General features: G+C 43.1%; 1 protein-coding gene across 1 annotated transcript; it reads left to right on the top strand.

The window, feature by feature from the left end:
* Positions 1-419: 419 nt before the first annotated feature.
* On the top strand, positions 420-16,141 carry GPR37 (G protein-coupled receptor 37). The gene is made up of 2 exons (XM_056514962.1): positions 420-1,887; positions 12,358-16,141. Exons 1-2 carry the CDS (start codon positions 1,201-1,203, stop codon positions 13,171-13,173), a joined length of 1,503 nt encoding a protein of 500 aa, XP_056370937.1. The 5' UTR covers positions 420-1,200; the 3' UTR covers positions 13,174-16,141.
* The last annotated feature ends 2,947 nt before the right edge of the window (positions 16,142-19,088 follow it).

The following is a 19,088-nucleotide window of genomic DNA, read 5'->3' as shown; positions in this document are numbered from 1 at the left end:
CGGACTCCCGGCAGCATGGCAGGACTCCCGGTACCACAGCTGGACTCCCGGCACCACAGCAGGGCGCTTGGCCCGCCCGCCGCTTCCCTCGCTCCTCGCACCGCGGCCCGAGGAGGGCAGCCAGACGCTGAGACCGGGGCGCGCCGGTGGGCTGCGGAGAGCGGGCGGCGGGGACGCGCCAGCAGCCGCTGCATCCCCGCCCGGGGCCGCACCGCCGCAAGGAGCGCTCGGGGCTGGCGGGGAGCGCAGGGCCCGGCCTGGCCCCACACGCCCGGCCCGGCCCCACAGCCGCCCCCGCCCCGGCTGCCCCGGCGGGCGGTGCCTCGGCCCCGCGGCGCCGCCGGGCGGCGCTTGCGCACTGCGGCCGCGCTCTCCCGCCCGCCTCTCCGCGCGCCCCGAGAGCCGCGGCGGAGCCGCTCCGAGCCGACCGGGCTGAGCGGGGCCGGAGCCGCGGGCAGCCGGCAGCAGCAGCAGGGCCCGCCGTACAGCTGCCCCTGCCTGCGCGGGGGCCGTGCCTGCCGCCCCGCTTCACCTGGTGCCCGCACTGCTCGGGAGGCAGGTGCAGCCCCGAGGAGCCAGTCCCGGGCTTTGCCTGCCCGGCGCCGGCAGCATCTTTGCCGCCCCGGCCGTGTTTGCCGTCCCTGCCCGCGTGCGAGTGCTTGGGGGTGCAGTGATCGATCCCGGCAAGAGTTTTGCAAAGCTCTGAAACACCTTGGGCTGCGCGCAACAACCTGTGTTCTCCGAGGGGCTGGAGATGGAGTTAGTGTTCGCGACCGCCCGGCGAGGGGAGGTGTCTTCCTCCAGGGACCTTTCCTGACCCGTAGAGCCACTGGCTGCCCGCGGCGGGAGAGGACGCAAATGGGCAGCACGAGACCGGTGCGGCTGCTGGCGAGCAGGCGGCGGTCCCGGGAAAGGGCGGAGCGCCGGGGGGGGCTTCTCCCGGCGCTGCACTTGCTACATTAACTCGGCGCGGCGGAGACGGCGACACAACTTTCCGGGTCTGCCCCGGCAGTCGGCGGCCAGAGGCTCCCCGCCGCTCCGCTCTCGCGGCCCCGGAGCCCGCGTTGCGGCTGCTGCTGACCCGGCGCGGCCGGGCAGGCTGTCCCCGGGAGCCGGGCGGGCATGTCTCCAGCTCCCAGCCCCGCCGGGCGAGGCGGCCGCCGGGTCTGAGAGCGGGGTGAGCCCCGCCGCCTCCCGGCCATGCGGCCCCTCCGCGCTCCCCTCGCCCTGCTCTGCCAGGTGCTGGGTGCGTGGGCTGCCTGCGCCCTGGCCCCGGACCCCGGCGCAGCGCCCGGGCCGCCGGCGCCCCCGCAGCGCGCCCGCTCGCCGCCGGCCCCGCCGCCCCTCGCCCCGGGCGGGCGGACAGCCGCGCCGCTGCCCGGGCGCGGAGCGCTCCCCCGCGGGGCCGCGGCCGGCGGAGCGGCGGGGCCGGGCGGCAGCTGCGGGGCGGCGGGCGGCGGGCGGCGGCGGGCGCGGAGCAGCGAGCCCGGAGCGGGCGCGGCGGCGGGGCGGGGCGGCCCCCGCTGGCTGCCCCTGAACGGCTCGGCCGGCGGCGACGGCAGCGCCGGGGGCCGCGGCAACGCCACGGGGCGCCGCGCCCGGCTCCGCAACCCCTTCTACCCGCTGACCCCGGAGTCGTACGGCGCCTACGCCGTCATGTGCCTCTCCGTGGTGATCTTCGGCATCGGCATCATGGGCAACATGGCAGTGATGTGCATCGTCTGCCACAACTACTACATGCGGAGCATCTCCAACTCCCTGCTGGCCAACCTGGCCTTCTGGGACTTCCTCATCGTCTTCTTCTGCCTGCCGCTGGTTATCTTCCAGGAGCTCACCAAGAAGTGGCTTCTAGAAGACTTCTCCTGCAAAATCGTCCCGTACATCGAGGTAATGTCCCTGGGTGGGGATGCGCGGACCCCGAGCTCCTCTGCCCGCCGCAAGCCCGAGCCGTGTGCGGGGCCGTCCCGGTGCGCCTCGGTTCGGGTTTCCCGGGTGCTCTTGGACGGAGCGGGACCGGCGGTGGCCGCGCCGGGTCCAGCGGCACCGGGATTTCTGTGGCTGCCGCTGGGTGCGTCCGGCGCTTCCTGCCGCCCGCGCCACTTCTGCCAAACTTTCCTTGTTCCCCGTGACCCTGAGAAACAAGTGATCTTCTCAGAATTAAAGTTTCTGGCGAAAGCTGATGAAGGGTTTGAGTGGGATCGCTTGTAAGGAGGTGATTGTAAAAAGGACCATCAAAAAAGGATACCTGGGCTCTTAACCTCTTAACTCCAGCGTTCAAATCTCACGTTGATTTAACTTTTTTTTTTTTTTTTTTTTTTTTTTTTTTTTTTTTTTTTTTTAAGACATCAGCTCCGTTTAAACTGCAGCTTCTTGGCTGTCGTTCAGAAGCTCTGTCAAAGAAGCTCTCTGACAGCTGGCCACAGTTCTGCCGGCAGTGCTCAGGTTGTCTGCTTTATTTATTTACTGCAACTGAACACTGAGGCTTGCTGCTAGGATGGTAGCCTGGAGTTCTGGCTGGCTCTCCTGTATTCCCTAAACCTTATGTCCAACATTATTCTGTAACTGAGAACTGAGGGAACAACTGGTGGTTCGCTTGTCCTAAGAAAGAGCTATTAGAAAAAAAAAAAAAAAAAAAACTAAACAAAAAGGCAACCTTTTATCCACCTCCAAAAAACCCTGAAATACCCAACCTGTTATTAATACAGAGAGTATCAGTTTCAGCAGAACTTTAGCACACAGTAACACAGAATTAGCTGTCAAATGATACTATGATATTTTAAAGTTTTAGGAAAGGTGTGACCTCTGTAGCCATCAAATTGCCCCTGGTTCTTTCATCTGTTTCGTTCATTACTGGTGGTATTGGACAAAGGGTGGAGCTGTGCTGCACTTAGTTGAATTCTAGGCCAGTACTATACCACTGCATTAAAAAAACTCAGAGTACTTAATTGATTTGCATTTAAGAAGACATGATGCAGTAATTATGTACTTATTGAGAAACTGATAGTGCTTAAATCTTTCAAAACTCCTGAAATGGATTCTGGGGCTGCTTTGTTAACCAGTAAAATAAGCAGTAGTGTTTTAAAAGTAACTATTTCAATTAAAATAGTGTAGTTTGTGTTTCAAAGACTTTCATGTGACATTTCATGCTTCTTAACCTTTTTTGGTGCATTCACATGCAAAGTTGAAATAATTCTTTGTAATCTTGTTCTAATTAAAAATCAGTAGTTTAAATTATTTGTGTGGCCACACTGTTCCTCAGAATTAGTTGCTTATGCTTTGCAGCTTTGAGCACTGAAGAGTTTGTCAAACTGAAAGTAGTTTATCTGAAATGGAGTTGCTGAAATTCAAAACTGTAATCCTGAAAAATATTCAACTGCTGCTATACCCCACTGTAATTTAATGTTACCTTATTTTTTCACTTTAATGTTCTGTGGATATCTAGAGTTGGTCTTATACAAGACTCAGTCGAGTCAGGATGAGCTGGTAGCTTGGTCCCTGTGTTAGGCTTAATTATTACTGGTGTCTAAAAAGAAAACATTTTCCTTGTCCTTGAGGAAGTATAATTAACTTAGTTCTAAGGTACAAATATAAGAGGTATAGCCTTAGGGTTCTGTGTTGCTTCCAGAATTGTATATTTTTTGTTCAGTGGTCATTAAATATAATACTAATGTATGTAAAGTATATTCATCACCCTCAGTGGAATAAGTAAAAGGCTGGATTTCTTTTTCTGTAAAGAGTGGCAACAACTGGCAGATACTGAACACTAGTAGATCGTGACTCTCCACAGTTCACCTGGAGCCTGGAAAGAAGGACACCTCCTATAAATCAGGATTTGGCCCTGCTGAGGCAGAGAAAGCAGTTAGAGCAAAGGGTCACATCTTTCCAAGTGTTGTTCTAACCTCACAGGCATTACACAGTGACACTGACACCACCAGGAGCAATGCAGATGTGTGGCATGTCATGAAATCCTTCCCATGAGCAGCTGCTGCTCCTTGCTCTGTTAAGGATTGTTTACAGCAGTGCATTCATCTGACAGCTGAACACTCCCTTTTCCTTGGTTACTCACCTGGACAGGCCCCTCTCCTTCTCACACAGTGGGAAAGGGTGAAGACTTCTTAGCTCTTTGAGAAGAAAGCTCAGACAGCTATCTTCAGAAGAGGTTTCCAGACCTTTGTGGAATACAAATAGCATCATCTTCCTGAAGACTGACACATTTTAACCTCTTGTCTGTGTTTTCTATAAGTTTGCACAGTGTTTAGTTATTTTAAGTGTCTCTTGGCTCCATCTCTTAATCTCTTTTTCTTGTTTTCTTTGCATATGCTGTTTAGAGCTGCATATCTCACCCGGGTTTGTAGATCCAGAAATATCTTGAGCAATGAAAAACCTTATTGGCCTGAGTCTTCTGTCACACCAGCTTTTACTTTCAGAACTAGAGAACAGGGGATGGTTCATTATCCACAGCAAGTGGTGCAGTGATCACAGCATTTTAACATAATTCATGCTTTGTGTTGTTTGAAGGTTTCAAGTGATCTCAGGGAAATACCTTGAGTTTTCTTAGTTCAGCCTCTTGTGGCAAATTGATTTTTTATTTGTGCTGTTTAATGGATATTGTTCAGAATTCCAACAAGGCATCTGTTGCTAGTGATAACAGATATGCACACACAGTCTGGGGAAAATATTTTATGATATCTTTCTGCATATTTGTATAGGTAAAGACTGAGCTTCCAGCACTGGAATGTCTCCACAAATTTAATTTAAAGGGCAGTTTTCCCATACCTAATAAAGATCTTCTGTGACAAGTACATTAAGTAGTCATTTCAGCCATATATTGTATTACAGTATGGCCACTTGTAACTACTAGTTTTGAATGTGCTGAAAAGGAGTTGAGAAGGGAATTAGAACAAGTGATGCAGCTACTCTGCCTGTAAGGATGTGTGGAGATGTGCCTTAATACTCTCCTGGATTTTTGCCACTTTTCTGCAGGGTTCAGAAGTCTTGGTTTTGGCATCCATGTCTGAAGTGCTCACCTGCACACTGTGTTTATTTTGTCTTTCATATACTTTTGTCAGTGTTACATAGAATCAGGAGACATGAGGTAAATGACAATGGAAAGACAATGACTTTGGCTAATTCCTCATAGGGAATTCTTTCGGTTTTGTTTGAAGTGCACACAGTCTTTTGAACAATATATTCCCTACTTATAGTTTTATTCTAGGCCTTAATAGAAAAAAATATAAATGTAGACAAAATCTGTACTGTTACTGTGCTTTTAAATGTTTTACAACTGTTAGTCATGAAATAAATTGTTTAAGGCCTAGACCAGCTTGCACAAGATGACAAATGGATTGTTTCAGGTAGGACTAGAAACCTTCTTTCAGGCTTAAGAAGGAACTTTGCTTGAGTTGTGTTGATTTTGCTCTTGGAGATTGCAGTAGAAGCTTTATGTTTGAGGGGGTTGCATTCTATGCCAGCAGATTGAATCAAGCTACTTATAGCCAGGTAAAGATTTAGAATTGGGGAATGGTCAAGGATGAGGGTTTGCGGAGGCTGATTTACCATCCTGTGCAGTCCAGCACAGAGCAAGAAGTTGCTGAGGCCAGTGGATATTCCACAGCCCTGCATTCAGTGCTAGTAAACATGAGGCCCTCTGCCTGTCCCATACACCTCACAAGAACAGGACAAAGTTTGTGGTGTCCTCACCTGGACCATATCATGCATACAAGACTGGCGTGGTTCTGGAGCAGGCTGACAGTAAAAGCTTTTGAAATCTGATGCCCAATCTCTGCATGTGCTTTTGGCAGTGAATTTGTAGCATCACTCCTGTTTCTGGTGGGCAAGTTCCAGCTCAGGAAAGCTATCACAATTAGTATTCTTAGTGGAAAGCATAAGAATTGATTTGGCCTGAAATACAAATTACTCTCTTTCCCTGGAGCTGATCCTCCAGGGCAATTTGAGGTGAAGCTTTTTCCCATTTCTCTCTTTTTCTTGATGGAGGTAAGTAAGAAACACAGAGAAAGTGGCTGTTCTCTGCCTGTTCCAGAGCTGTCAGAAGGGATCCCTATTTTAAGTTTCACTTTAGGGAAACAAATACATTTTTTATGGGAGTTTGTAAAAGTTGTGTACTCTCTGTCTTTTCTGTGTCTTTTGATGTGTGGCATTTTCTTTATGTCTCTTCTTTGAGTCTAGTCAGAGCCATGCTCCTGATTCTCCAGTCAGTCCTCTGGGTCACAGACAAAGACACTCAGAGATGTTTGCAGTTTCAAGGCTGACAGTTTTCTAAGGTGATGACTAGATGTATCTTTAAGTGAGCAGAGTATCTTCAGTGCTTATCACACAATAAATAATATGAAATTAAAGTGTTAATATATCTCTGCCCTTTAGATATTAATGGCAGATGATAGTAGCTGCCATGTTGGCTCTTCTGTCAGTCTTTCTTTCCTCTGCAAATCCTGTCCTCAGGATCTTCTAAGTTTTTGCTTTTGGTTAAACCTTGCATGTGGCATTTCAGCATGGAAATGAATTTGTGTCAGAGTAGGTTTAAAATTGGGTCAGTAATGCTGAAGTTACATATGTGTGGAGAGGAAGAGGCAGCATCTGTGATCCCAGCACTACTGACTTTGCATTTCTCCATGTGACAGGATTTTTCCTGCAAAAAGAGGAAGAAGTAGATTTCTAGCAGTACTTCCATATTGCTCCTATTAAGAATTAGTCCAGGAGTCCCTTTTGTAGTATCATGAGAACTTGATCCTCAGTGGAGTGTGACACCAAAAAAAGAAAAAATAATATTAAATTTACCTATTTGCTAAAAATTAGGACCGTATTTCCTTGGGGATTTTTTGGCTTTTTTGGGGGAGGTTTTTGTTGGTTGGTTGGTTGATTTTTTTGGGAGTGGAGTGGGACATTTTTATTAAAAGGACAGAAATCTATATAAACATTAGATTATATAGAGTATATAATTGTTTGCAATGCGTTGATCTTTTATTTTGCAGTAGTCTGTTCTTATTACTGGACTCTGTACACTAAGTGTAAAGTAGCACCAAAAAAGTATTGCAGTCTGTGCTAAATTTATTTATTTATATTAGGCAAAACTGACAAATCTACAGGAGTCTGCCTGGTATGTTGCATTAACATATTCAAAAGGTATGAAGTTTAATGTGGATGTGGAACAGCCATAAGAAAATGGTAAACTATAATGGCTTGGGGAATAAAAAGTCATTTATATGATATAACTGAAATGGATATACAGAGTCTATGAGGTGTCACTGGTAGGTGAGAGGTGGCTTGGATAGTAGTCATCAACCTCAATCTCTTCTGTAGTTCAGCTTTCCTGTTACAATGGGAAAATGTTTTGAATACCCATCTTGTCTTGTAACAAAGGAAGGAAGAGTGCCATGTAGTTGTAAGAAATTTTTTGTTATCAACATGAAATATATTCTGTCTTAGAAAATTCAACTTCAGCTGGTAGAAGGGTCCACTTCTTGTAATACCTGTATTTTAACTTGTTAATATAAACTTAGTCTCCGTTGTTTCCACTCACTTCTCCATCAGAATGGTCACTCTCATTTCCAGCCTGGAGTTGCTCGTAGCTGGTTGATTTCCATTCTGTTACATTCACTGTCTTTAGGCTTAAGTAACTTTTGTATCATAATAGATTCTTTTGTGGATAGCAGCAATATCACTTCTTGCTCCTTATCTTACTGGATGGAGTGACCCAGCCTCTTTTTATATTCACTTCCAGACTTTGGTCTTTGTTGGTCTTTTCACCCAAGTCACCTTTTCTGGTTTTGTTTCTGGTTTTCATTACTTTTGACTAGAAGTTAGTGGGACAAAATTGGGTATTATTTCCACAGCCATAACTCACTGTAACACCTATACAGCTCTGCTGGTCAGCCAGAGGCTCTGCTCCTGGAAACCAGGGCCAAGAGCTGTGGGACCCCAGCCAGGAGAAGAAGTAGGGCACGCCAGGAAAGGCCTGGGAACATTTTGGTAATTGTTAAAGTTTGTGAAAGGGGAGCTGGTATGTTGGAAGGATGGACAGGAGAACAGCAATTATTCTGAGCATTTTGTGAGTTTGCTATTGTTCTCTGTTGGCTGTTGACCAACAGCAGGTGAGCTGATGACCAAAGGTTTATGCATGCCTTGAAGGGGCATCGCAGTGCCCACCAACCCTGTCAAGGCCTTTTAAAGAGCAACAGCGTTTAAAGAGATTATTTTGTAACAATAATGTCTTCCTCTGTGTCTGTGCTGTAGCTGGTAATCTCTTCAACAGCAATTCTCTGCCCAAATGCTGTGGGTATCCCCTCAGAGCAGGGATCCTTCACCACTTCCTCAAAGCAAATTGATGGTCATTTTGTCGGAATTTTGGGGACTTTTCTGGTTTCATGTAGTAAGAGAAAGCTGTAAAATGATGTCATCCTGAATGTCTAGAGACTGCAGGAGAATCTTCAGTGAACAGTATAGATATAAACCAGACAACTAAGTGATGATCAAAAACTACTAAGCCTGAGTTGCTCTCAACTTACTTCATTTCCTGCCAGGTTGGTGGAATTAGCATGTCAGACACTCAGCTGCTACAACAAGAGCACCATTAAACTCCATGCAGCTTTACACCACTTTACAATTTGTTAATTTGTGCTTTACCTTCTCCCTGTCAAATTAATGACCTTAATTCTGTAGTTGTTTCAAGGCAGTATAACACTAAAAAAGAAAACTTCTCTGAATTCTTTCACACTTTCACCTTAACTCTAATTATTAGTATGACAGGTATGAAGAAACACACCTGAACTGAAATTGTGTGAGCATGCAGAATCCATGTCCCAATTCTCACCCATAGGTTTTGAGCAGCACCCATTGATTTTGCTGGCTGTTACTCATAGTCTGATCTGTGGAGTAAGTAATGCACCCCTTGAATTGCTCTACTGAATTTAAGCAAGTCAGCTGGAGTGAATCCATGATCATCTATCTGCTTGAGTGTTTTTGTTTGGATTGTGTGAGCTTTTCCATAGCTTCACTAACACTGCTGATCTACTGAAAATAGGAAACTGTTGCTTATTGCAGGGAAACACTGTCTTTGTTGATCTTGTTTCATCAGTAAATCCACAGGAGGGTTTCCAAAGCTTCCTTCCAGTATTCTTAGTTGTTCCCTCTTGCTCTATTTCCCTGTTTTAAGCCTGCAAATCGCAGGTCAGTGACTGTGACAGGAGCCCCCTAGGTTATGTTTGTTCATGGCAGACATGTCTTCTTGCATTAGTCCAGCCCTACCAGCTCAGAGTTTTAATGTCTCTGTGCTGTGTAGCAGTCTGTTTGCAATGAAATGCTGAAGCAATGCAAGTGCCAGCGTTGGGGTGGGGGCAGGCTCACACCAGAGCTGGAAGGGAGCATCTTAATGTACAGACACTCAGGTTTTTTTCTTTTTCTGATTTTGATTTCAATCCCTGTTCACTTCCAGATCTCAATTATTTCCCTGTCTCTTATAATTGTAGCAAGCTGAGTCCTGACCCTTTTGTTATTCGTGTTGCATGTTAAGGCTAAGGGTTTTGCTGTCACTAAGAGATTTGAAGGCTACACACACATTTAAATGTTTTGGAAATAAAGTTGCTGATCTTAAATTAAAAAATCTGACTCTGAGCTGTGATGCTTCATTTGCAAACTTTATCACTGTTCATTAAGATTTCCCTGTAACTATTTTTCTTTAAATGCTTCTAATTTTTTGCTGTATTTACCAAGCTTTCTTTGAATCTTGTCAGATAATTTTAACTTCCAAATCAATGGTTGCCTGTTAAAAATGTTTACAGTAGTGCCTTATCATTATTAAATATTTCTGCAAGTAAATCAGTAAGAGATTGCATCTTACTTATTCTGTCTTTTAGGAGACTGCTTCAGAGAATTCTCCAACTAAGCCAACATCTTATGGTTCTTATCCCAAGTGCCTAATATTTTTCAGTGATAGTCAATTTTAGCAATCTGATATGGCCATTAAATATTGAAAGCCAAAATTAATGATACATTTATATAATTGTGCATAACTGTGCTATTTATCTTTGCAGAACTTTTTTCAGAGATACATAAACAGTATTATTTCAATATTATGGTGGAAATCAGAAAATGTTTCTTAAAGTCTGCCTATATGAAATTTAAATATAGCATTGCACATCAAATTTTGATAAGCAAAATTATAGTGAACTGCCTAATACTACTTTAGATTTCACAGTTCATTGCACAGATATGGTCCATATCTGCATTTTTTACATTTATTAGCAATACTGTTTAACTTCTTTTTTCTTCTGCATCAACACATTTTCAGCATAACACATGCATGCAAATCCAAGAAAATAAGTGAATTAAAATTCAACAGGGCACTTAGTCTTTCTACAATTGAAGTTAATGGGAGTTCTGCTTTAAATTTTAACTGAAGCTGAATTTATTGTTAATATAATTAGGTCAAAATGTATATAGTCTTCTTGCAAATTTCTTTTAGGAAATTGAATTATAAACAGGATAAAATGATAGGAAATGATGTTTCATGACAGCACAAGATTTCTGTTCATGCATAGAATAATGGTTATTAAAGCAAGACAACATAAGCATTGCTCTGTACTTGTTCCTCACAGTATATAATTGACAGCTCTCTCCAATCCATCTTTAAATCATTTAAAGAATGAAACTTCTTCCATTTCTCCTGCCCTACAGTGTAACTCTCCCACAGAATTTTTCCTATGAAATTAAGCCTGGGTTTTCCTTGAATTTTTTCTAAAGTAATATTGACTAGTGGTTATATAGACCCTAACTACTATAGTGAAGATTAGTTTTGCACAGGCTCTGGAAGTCTGAGGATTTCAAATACAGTTTCTTTGAACTCATGGTAGGGGATGACTTTATGTGCCTACATACCATCAAAATTTCACTTAAAAGCCTAAGTCTACAAAAATAGTTGTTGGATCCTACTCAATTCAGTAGATGCCTCATCCTCAGGATTTCTAAGTTTTCTAGACATGGAAGGTTTAATGTTTTGATCCCCTGCATTCATGATGAACTTGTTATGTGGTCATAACTTCTGCTGAAGGAAGACTCTGCTATCTCTCTAATTTTGACTTAAAATTCCAACCCCTCTGGTGGAACCAATCTTTCTGAAAAACACCCCTTAGAAAAGAAGTGGGGGAGGAAGCAGTTTAGTTTTAAATTTTAGTCAATTCCTCTAATTTTTTTTTTTTTTTCACTCAGTGTTGCACAGATGCTTGGATCTCCAGGAGAGGTTGACACCAAGCTGGAAGAAGAATTTGTTGGAAAAAATAGAAGCATGTACTCTTTTTGGAATGCATGCTGGGTGGTAGCTCAGCAAACACTGGAAGAAGTGCTGTCTGTGACACTTCTTTCGATGGTGTTCAGCACCGTGGTGCTCAACTGCTTCTTTTCCTCTCCCTCCCCCTTTTTTTTTTCTCATTTTCTTTTCCTTTTCCTCCCCCACTTTTTTTTTTTTTTCTCCCCCAGACAGCACCTGTTGTAGCTGTTGGGATAGGGATTCTGGATATGCGTTCTCCTGGCTGCTTCAAGGCAGAAGTCAGCTGCAGAGTGCTTCAAGTGCAAGCAAGGTCTGGGCTTAGGCTATCAAATCTTTGGTGATTTCTGCTTGCAGCACTCTCTTAGCCAGCAAGAGAAGCAGAGATCTGGGAGAGCTGCACAGAGATTCTGTAGACAACTTTATTTCTATGAAGGGGTCTGACAGGAAAACCAAATACATAGAATATCAAAGGGGTTTTATAGGGTTGAGGTGGCCTAAAAAGTGGAACAATAGAGTTATAAGTTGAAAGCTATCCAATTACTTTAAGATTTTAGGTAAAGAAGTGACCAATTGTTTTAAAGAGATAAAGACCAATAAAAACTCTAAAAGATAACACGGGGGTCTACAGGGGGGTGAACACTTCTCTAGCATGAGTCATCCTAAGGAAGGATTCATTATCTTAGGGGAGAAGGTGTTACTGTATAGGGGGTTGTGGAGCGGTGAAAGGACACAGTAACATGGCACTCTCTTGCATGGTGCAAGAAAGAACAGTTTGTTGAAGGAAGCCATTGCTTTAAATAAGACAGTTCATTGGTCAGAGAAAGAGACACCTCTTGTCCCAGGCTTTTTCACGGATCCAGCAGATGTTTATCTTCTGTTATAGTTCTTTCTCTCATGTTTACAGTAGAAAAAGAGCTCTAGCTTGAGAAAAATCCTAGCTGAGCCTGGAAAGCTAGACTGGAAAAATCCTTTAAAATTCTCCTGGGCCTGTAATGGCCATAAGAAGGCTCCAAGTGGCCCTGAAGGGGTGTTTGAATCATGCCCAAGCCGTATTAACCTGTGCCTTTCCTCCCTGCCAGGTGGCCTCCCTGGGCGTCACCACGTTCACGCTGTGCGCCCTGTGCATCGACCGGTTCCGCGCCGCCACCAACGTGCAGATGTACTACGAGATGATCGAGAACTGCGCCTCCACCACGGCCAAGCTGGCGGTGATCTGGGTGGGCGCCCTGCTGCTGGCCCTGCCCGAGGTGGTGCTGCGCCAGCTGGCCAGGGACGAGCCGGGGCACGGCGGCGCCGCGGGCGAGCGCTGCGTGGTGAAGATCTCCACGGCGCTGCCCGACACCATCTACGTGCTGGCCCTCACCTACGACGGGGCGCGCCTCTGGTGGTACTTCGGCTGCTACTTCTGTTTGCCGACCCTCTTCACCATCACCTGCTCCCTGGTGACGGCCAGGAAAATCAGGAGGGCAGAAAAAGCCTGCACCAGGGGGAACAAGCGACAGATTCAGCTGGAAAGTCAGATGAATTGCACAGTGGTGGCTTTGACCATTTTATATGGATTTTGCATTATTCCTGAAAACATTTGCAACATCGTGACTGCCTACATGTCCACAGGGGTCTCTCGACAGACTATGGACCTCCTCCATCTCATTAGTCAGTTCCTTTTGTTCTTCAAGTCGTGTGTGACCCCAGTTCTCCTGTTCTGTCTCTGTAAACCTTTCAGCCGGGCCTTTATGGAGTGTTGCTGTTGCTGCTGTGATGAGTGCATCCAGAAGTCTTCCACGGTGACGAGTGATGACAATGACAACGAGTACACCACGGAGCTGGAGCTCTCCCCGTTCAGTACCATCCGGCGCGAAATGTCCACGTTTGCTTCCGTGGGGACTCACTGTTAATTGACCTTAGGACTTTATTTCCTGAGTCTTTTTCTTTTTTTTTTTTTTTTTTTTTTTTACTTTGTCTTTTTCTTCTTGAAGCAAAATGCAGGAAAAAAATCACTGTTAAAAACTACTCTTGAAACCAATCTGTATTAACAGTCATGCTTTGGAAAATAATTTGTTTGGTTATTAAAAGGGAAGAAAGAGAGAAGGAGAGCCAGCACTCAGTTTTAAATCATGAGATTTTGTATGGTGCTAGGATTTCATTGGTTGAGGAGGAGGATCCATATCAATCCACTTTTTTTTTTAATTCTGTAGTGTGTTTTTTTTATAATCACTGGAAAATGACTATATAGACATTGTGGGCTTTGCAAGGTGTTTTCATGTAAAAGATGTGGTGGAAAGTATTTCAAGGTAGTTTTAATCCAATTATTGTATGTTATTTTGAGAGGACTTGGGCTTCAGAAAATTTATAAAGTAGCATAAAAGTAAATGAGGTTTTATTCTTTGATTGTCAATCTGCATTTAACAAAGACACCTATGAGTAGTATTAAATTCCTTTAATAAGTAAAACAAAATCTTTGCATATTGTAATTTAGGTGGCCATATTTAATTTACTTACACTTGGAGGATATAATTACAGTGTTTAAGGAAGATGGTTGTAGTGGTATTAGATTTACAGAAATGGGCTTTTTTAATGTTACATTATTGAAGGATCAATGTGCCTCATTGAAAATTTTCTTCTTAACCTGCAGGTATACAAAATACTGAGTTATTTTATACTTCTTACGAAGAAACACTCATTTTATGACTGAATTTTGTCTCATGTGGTTTCAAAGTCAAGATTCTTTCCAATATGCTATTGGTTTTACATTGAGTTTATGTCCTCCATCTCTGTATATATAGCTCCTACTGGCTTCAGTGAGAGTCTCATTGCAGAGAAAGGCATTTTTTTGCCAGAGATTTACTGACAATAAATGTGAGGGACTGAAACATGTGGAGAGTGAATTCCTTTTTTTTAAAAGGTATAAACACTTGGACACTTGGGGCTTGACCCAGAGCCTGTGGCAGTCAATGGAGAGGTTTCCATCAATTTCAGAGAGCTTTGAATCAGACTGGCATCTACTATTTGTTCTGGGATATGTAGGATGAATATTAATGGCAGGGCTCTGTGTGCTGGTTCAGAATCATGCTGCTCTCACAGAGGCTGCTATTCACTAGCAGCTCACAGCTCTGAAGCTGGTTTTGAGAGCCACCGTGTGTTTTGCTGATGGCTTCTTGCTGTCCCCAGAGTTGTTAAAATGAGGATATGTCCACACTGCCAGCAACAGTGTGATATAGTAAAATCCAAAGTTCTCTTAAGCAAGCCAGGTTGGAGACTGGAAAGTGCCTATCCTTACCAGCAGAGCTTATTTCCCACTCTTGGCTGAAGCAGACATTCTGTTCTTGGCAGGCAAGCCAGCTCTTATTTACACTGGGCAGCAGGCTGAAGTGCAGACACATGCTGAGGAACTGAATTTTTTATAGATAGCTTGTATTTTAATACTAATTAAATAAATAATGCAGCTGTATTGAGGAAAATCTTGTGCATTCCTGCTTTGAAGTTAAGAGTGAATGTAACATAGTCTTACCTCCCTCATGATCCCTGCCTCTATATATGTTAAGGAACGTGCTGTAACTTCTGGAAAGGACTCTGTTGTTTGTAGATTCCAGACTTAATGCATCTAATCTTGGTATCTGCTTGGGCAAGCAGTATTTCTTCTTTTTCTTTACCATTTTAACCTATAATAATTTCAACTGAAAAAAAATCCAGTTGAAATTAATTAATGTGAGTATGAATCCAAACATATATGCACATGAGTTCTTCTTCTGACTTTTGAATCGGATATTGGGCCCTAGCAAGGCAGTCTGCTTTAACCACAGACATGTGTTTCTGCTTAGAACTTGAGAAATTACCTAAGGCTTCTAGGTCTTGTTTAACATGCTCAGTCAGTTCTGAGGATGGGAACTGTCCCTTCCTTATAAAGCCATTCATTGACTTGGCTTTGCTTGATTACATTCAATACAGTATTATAGGGATTAAAGAGAAAAGATGAAAACAAAATCTTTTTCACTTTGGTGCCTGTCCTCAAATACATATTCCCATCTCTGCATTTTGATTTTTACTATTCTTTTTTATGTGCCAATATTTATAAAGAATGGGAACCAAACTCTCTTTTTGTTCCTTGCTGAGAGAATTGTTTCCCTTGGCTGCCTTTTCTGTTACAACAGGGGCTTAAGGGTCTTGGAAAACAACAGCAGAATGGGAGAAAGCCCTTTAAAAGAAACAAAAAGATAGAGAATTTATTTGGAAATATTAAATTTTGCTATTTTAGGTGCAAGATTGCACCAGGACATGAAATGTCCCCATTGCTTTGGATATAAGGTGCTTCCAGCTTTCCACTCAGCATGGGTATGTGTCAGCTCTGCTAAGGACTGTTCCTAGCTCACAGGTTACATGTTCTGTGTCCCAGAGAACTGCAGTTGGCTTCTGCATTTAAACATTTCCACAACATGTGTAGGGTAATCCTGGAGAAATAACCAACCAACCAAGCCAAACAACAACAAAAAAAAAAACCAACAAAACCAGACCAAACCAACAAAAACCCCAACAGCAACCACAAACCCATATCCAGCAAAAAACCCAACCCCCACACAAAAAGATGTAAGAAGTCATTGGAGAGGATAGGACCTGAAGATCAGTAATGTTGTGGTTGTAAATACATTTTCCTACTTGGGTGGCAGAGCATTTTCCAGCATTGTATTCAATGGGGCTTCTTTGTACCCTGTGTAACCTTGCCTTTTCTGCTGCTGAAAGAGCATTTTTCACAGCTATTTCTCTGCCTTGCCATGGATAACTGTACCAATTTGATGTGCAAGACACCCCTTTTATTCTAATTTGTTCTCTAAATTGGTTAAACTAATACCACATTAGCAATTTGTATTGTTGGAGCCATTCAAGTGTCATGATAAATGAACCCTTATGTTAAAGATGCAGTACTGCATTGCATTTCTTCCAGCTTTTGGGGTTTATGCTCTGAACTCTTGAAATTTTCTTCTGTTTGCTTTTCTTACTTTCTTTAATACACTTCAATATTAAATAATAATTCTTTATTATTCTAATAATTATTAAGCTGCTTATATCTGTTTGGATCCAGTTCTGTCAGACATTTGTTTATTAACAAAAAGTCATTTGATGACTGAAGATTAGCTTATTGCAGAGATTTAATTTTTTTACCTAAACTAGAGAAATGTGCAGAGCATGGTGATCAACACAGAAGATTGATGAAATGGAAAATCAGATTTCACGTATGTAAGCCTTTAATACATTAGCACTAATTGTCCCAGCCTTGGTTTCATTGAGAAATTAAAAAACCATGAAACTCTGGTATGTATTTCAGTATCTCCAATGAAAACATTTCATGACCTGTATCAAAATATAATTGTGTAGGCCAAAGTACAAATGGCAAATTGTTGAGTAATATCTCTCAGAAGAGATATCTTATTTTGCCACTTCCAAGATAAATTCCTACATTCAACCTTAAATAAATTCTGTGTTTAGATGATGTCAGTGACTTGCTCAGCTCCTGCTCTGTCATTGAGACTGTGATCTAAGCTTCCACAGCTGCTGCTCCAGCAGTCTGGGAATGGCTCCTACAGACACTGCAGAGGTGTCCAAGCATATTGTCCTGCATCTCTTCATAATAAATTGTGGGATGTTGGGCTCCATGGTGAGACTGTTCTATTGTGCTCATGGCACTCAGAAGCAAAATCCATTCTGTGAAATATGAATTGCTATTGAAATTCTGAGCAGCTTACCCAAATTCATTAAACAACAAGAGTATTCAAAACCTCTCCTAGTATCTGTGAGCCATTGTCTTAGACACTGTAAATACAAGCAACTTGCCCTGTGGGTGCCTAACTGCTGTTGATGTGCTCAGATACATTGCTGAGCTGCTTCTGGGCTTTTTATGCCAGGTGGCATTAACAGAACTCCAAAACCACTTAAATCATCCCCTTGTTACTGTGCTGGAACTAAGGCTGAAGGCAAAACCTGCTCAAAATTAGTCTGTCTCCTTAGCTGAGCTTTCTCTTTTCCGTTCATGGAGAGCATGTCTAGTGTTACAGGTTGTCAGTGGATACAGGCTTAGCATAGTACATGAGCATTTATATATTTGTGCATTTTCTGATTAATTAAAAATTTAGGTTCTGTTAGTTTTAGGATGGAAGAGCAAGATTCAAAACCCTACTCTTCTTAATTTATAGGTGAGACTTGAAATTTGGTGGTTCCACATGCCATCAGAAAGGCATAACTGCTGTAGTGACAGACACGCTGGTGTTATTGCAGAGGAGAGCCAGGCTGACTCATCTTAGTTCCTTAAGAACCTAGACCTAATGATTTGCCCAAATTGCAAAGGCAAACAGGGACCTTGAAGTGGATCTGCTATGTCCTGACATCTTATTTCTACATGCTGAAATGATCCTTCTTTCCCTGTATCACTGGGAAATGCGATTACGAGGAGTTGAAACTTTCCTCCTCCTTTCTTTTTTCTTTTTTATGAAAAGCTCAGCCAGAGTCAATGTGAGCAGATGATATGAATCATTAAAACTTAATGGTTTCCTACACGTACTGTCTCGGCTCAGGAACTGTATTTTTTCCCTACTGTTTTGTATTTGATTGAATCGTTTAATACCTATCCTTGGCAGATGTCAAATTGTCAAACGTTGGGTGTGTTTTGTAATGAATAAGAAACATAAAGACAGACTGAGATACTCCAGGGCACCCAGGCATCTCTGCTACAGAAACACTGAGTTGTGTTGAGAGCTAAAGGTTCCCCAGTCAGGAGAGCTGTGTTTAATCATGCACTGCATTTAACCCCTAAAATCCAGGCTGCTTGCTTTCCCTATGATGTAATTTGTCTGGTTCAGCTTTTGGGTTTAAGGCAGTAAGAGCTGTGACAAAGGCTCCCTGGTATTTTCAAAAGGACAACACAGCAAGCCAGTGCTCTGTTTCTACATTCCCTGTGTAGTGTTACCTGGAGTGCCAGGATCCACATGCCTGGATGTCCCAGCCTCTTTCAAGGAAGAGTTCAAAGTTTTCTGTCCTTGTGCACATGTTGTGCATCATAGCTTCCTGTTACTGGAAAGCAGAAAATATTATCCTGGCAAACATGTTTATGGGATTTGTCTTCAAGGAGAAATCAGGCCTGTGAGAATTACAGGATTCTCACTTTAGTGTATTTAATATAAGTGTTTGTGGCAGCACTATTACTCAAGGTAGCAGGTAATTTTCTAGCTAAAGGGAAAGCTTTTCTTTTTCTATTTTAATGTATATGTATTTTATCCTTTATTTTTTATCCTTTTTTTTTTTCTGTGATGACAGAGTGGGGTTTTTTCCTAAACAAAATGCAAAAATTCCACAAACACTCATTGTTTTGTTTAGTTAGAGAAATCCCATCATTAGCTTACATCAGACATCTTCATTTCTATCACAGCGAATTTAGCCCATTCTTTGAGAAAGGAAACCAAAATACTCAATTAGAAACATGGTAATGACTAACTTGATCTTGAAGAGAGAAGATTTGAATAAACTCAGGCTGGGATGGTAACCTTTTTTTTTTTTTTAAATAATTACAGTCTTACCAGCCTAAATTTTTTAAGAGATGGGAGATACATAAAGTTCAGCAATAGCTTGTGTTGAATTTCATAAATGTCACTAGGGACTCCAGAATACATACAATCTAGAATAAAAATATCTAATAGGAACTGGATATGCTTGTCCCTACTGAAGACAGTACAAGTATTTAAGTAAACAAATAGATTTTAGCCTCTTAGCTATTATACCAGAGAATGAATTCTTCCCTAAAATATGCTTCCAATTTGGTTTAATATAC

The sequence above is a fragment of the Oenanthe melanoleuca genome, chromosome 1A, assembly GCF_029582105.1.
Source record: "Oenanthe melanoleuca isolate GR-GAL-2019-014 chromosome 1A, OMel1.0, whole genome shotgun sequence".
Taxonomy (NCBI): Eukaryota; Metazoa; Chordata; class Aves; order Passeriformes; family Muscicapidae; genus Oenanthe; species Oenanthe melanoleuca.
This window is presented reverse-complemented; position numbering and strand designations above follow the sequence as displayed.

Bases quoted from the DNA above. Each gene is read 5' to 3' on its own strand.
- GPR37 (XM_056514962.1), top strand. From the start codon at position 1,201: ATGCGGCCCCTCCGCGCTCCCCTCGCCCTGCTCTGCCAGGTGCTGGGT. The intron at 1,888-12,357 runs GTAATGTCCCTG...CCTCCCTGCCAG, and splicing joins AAATCGTCCCGTACATCGAG to GTGGCCTCCCTGGGCGTCAC.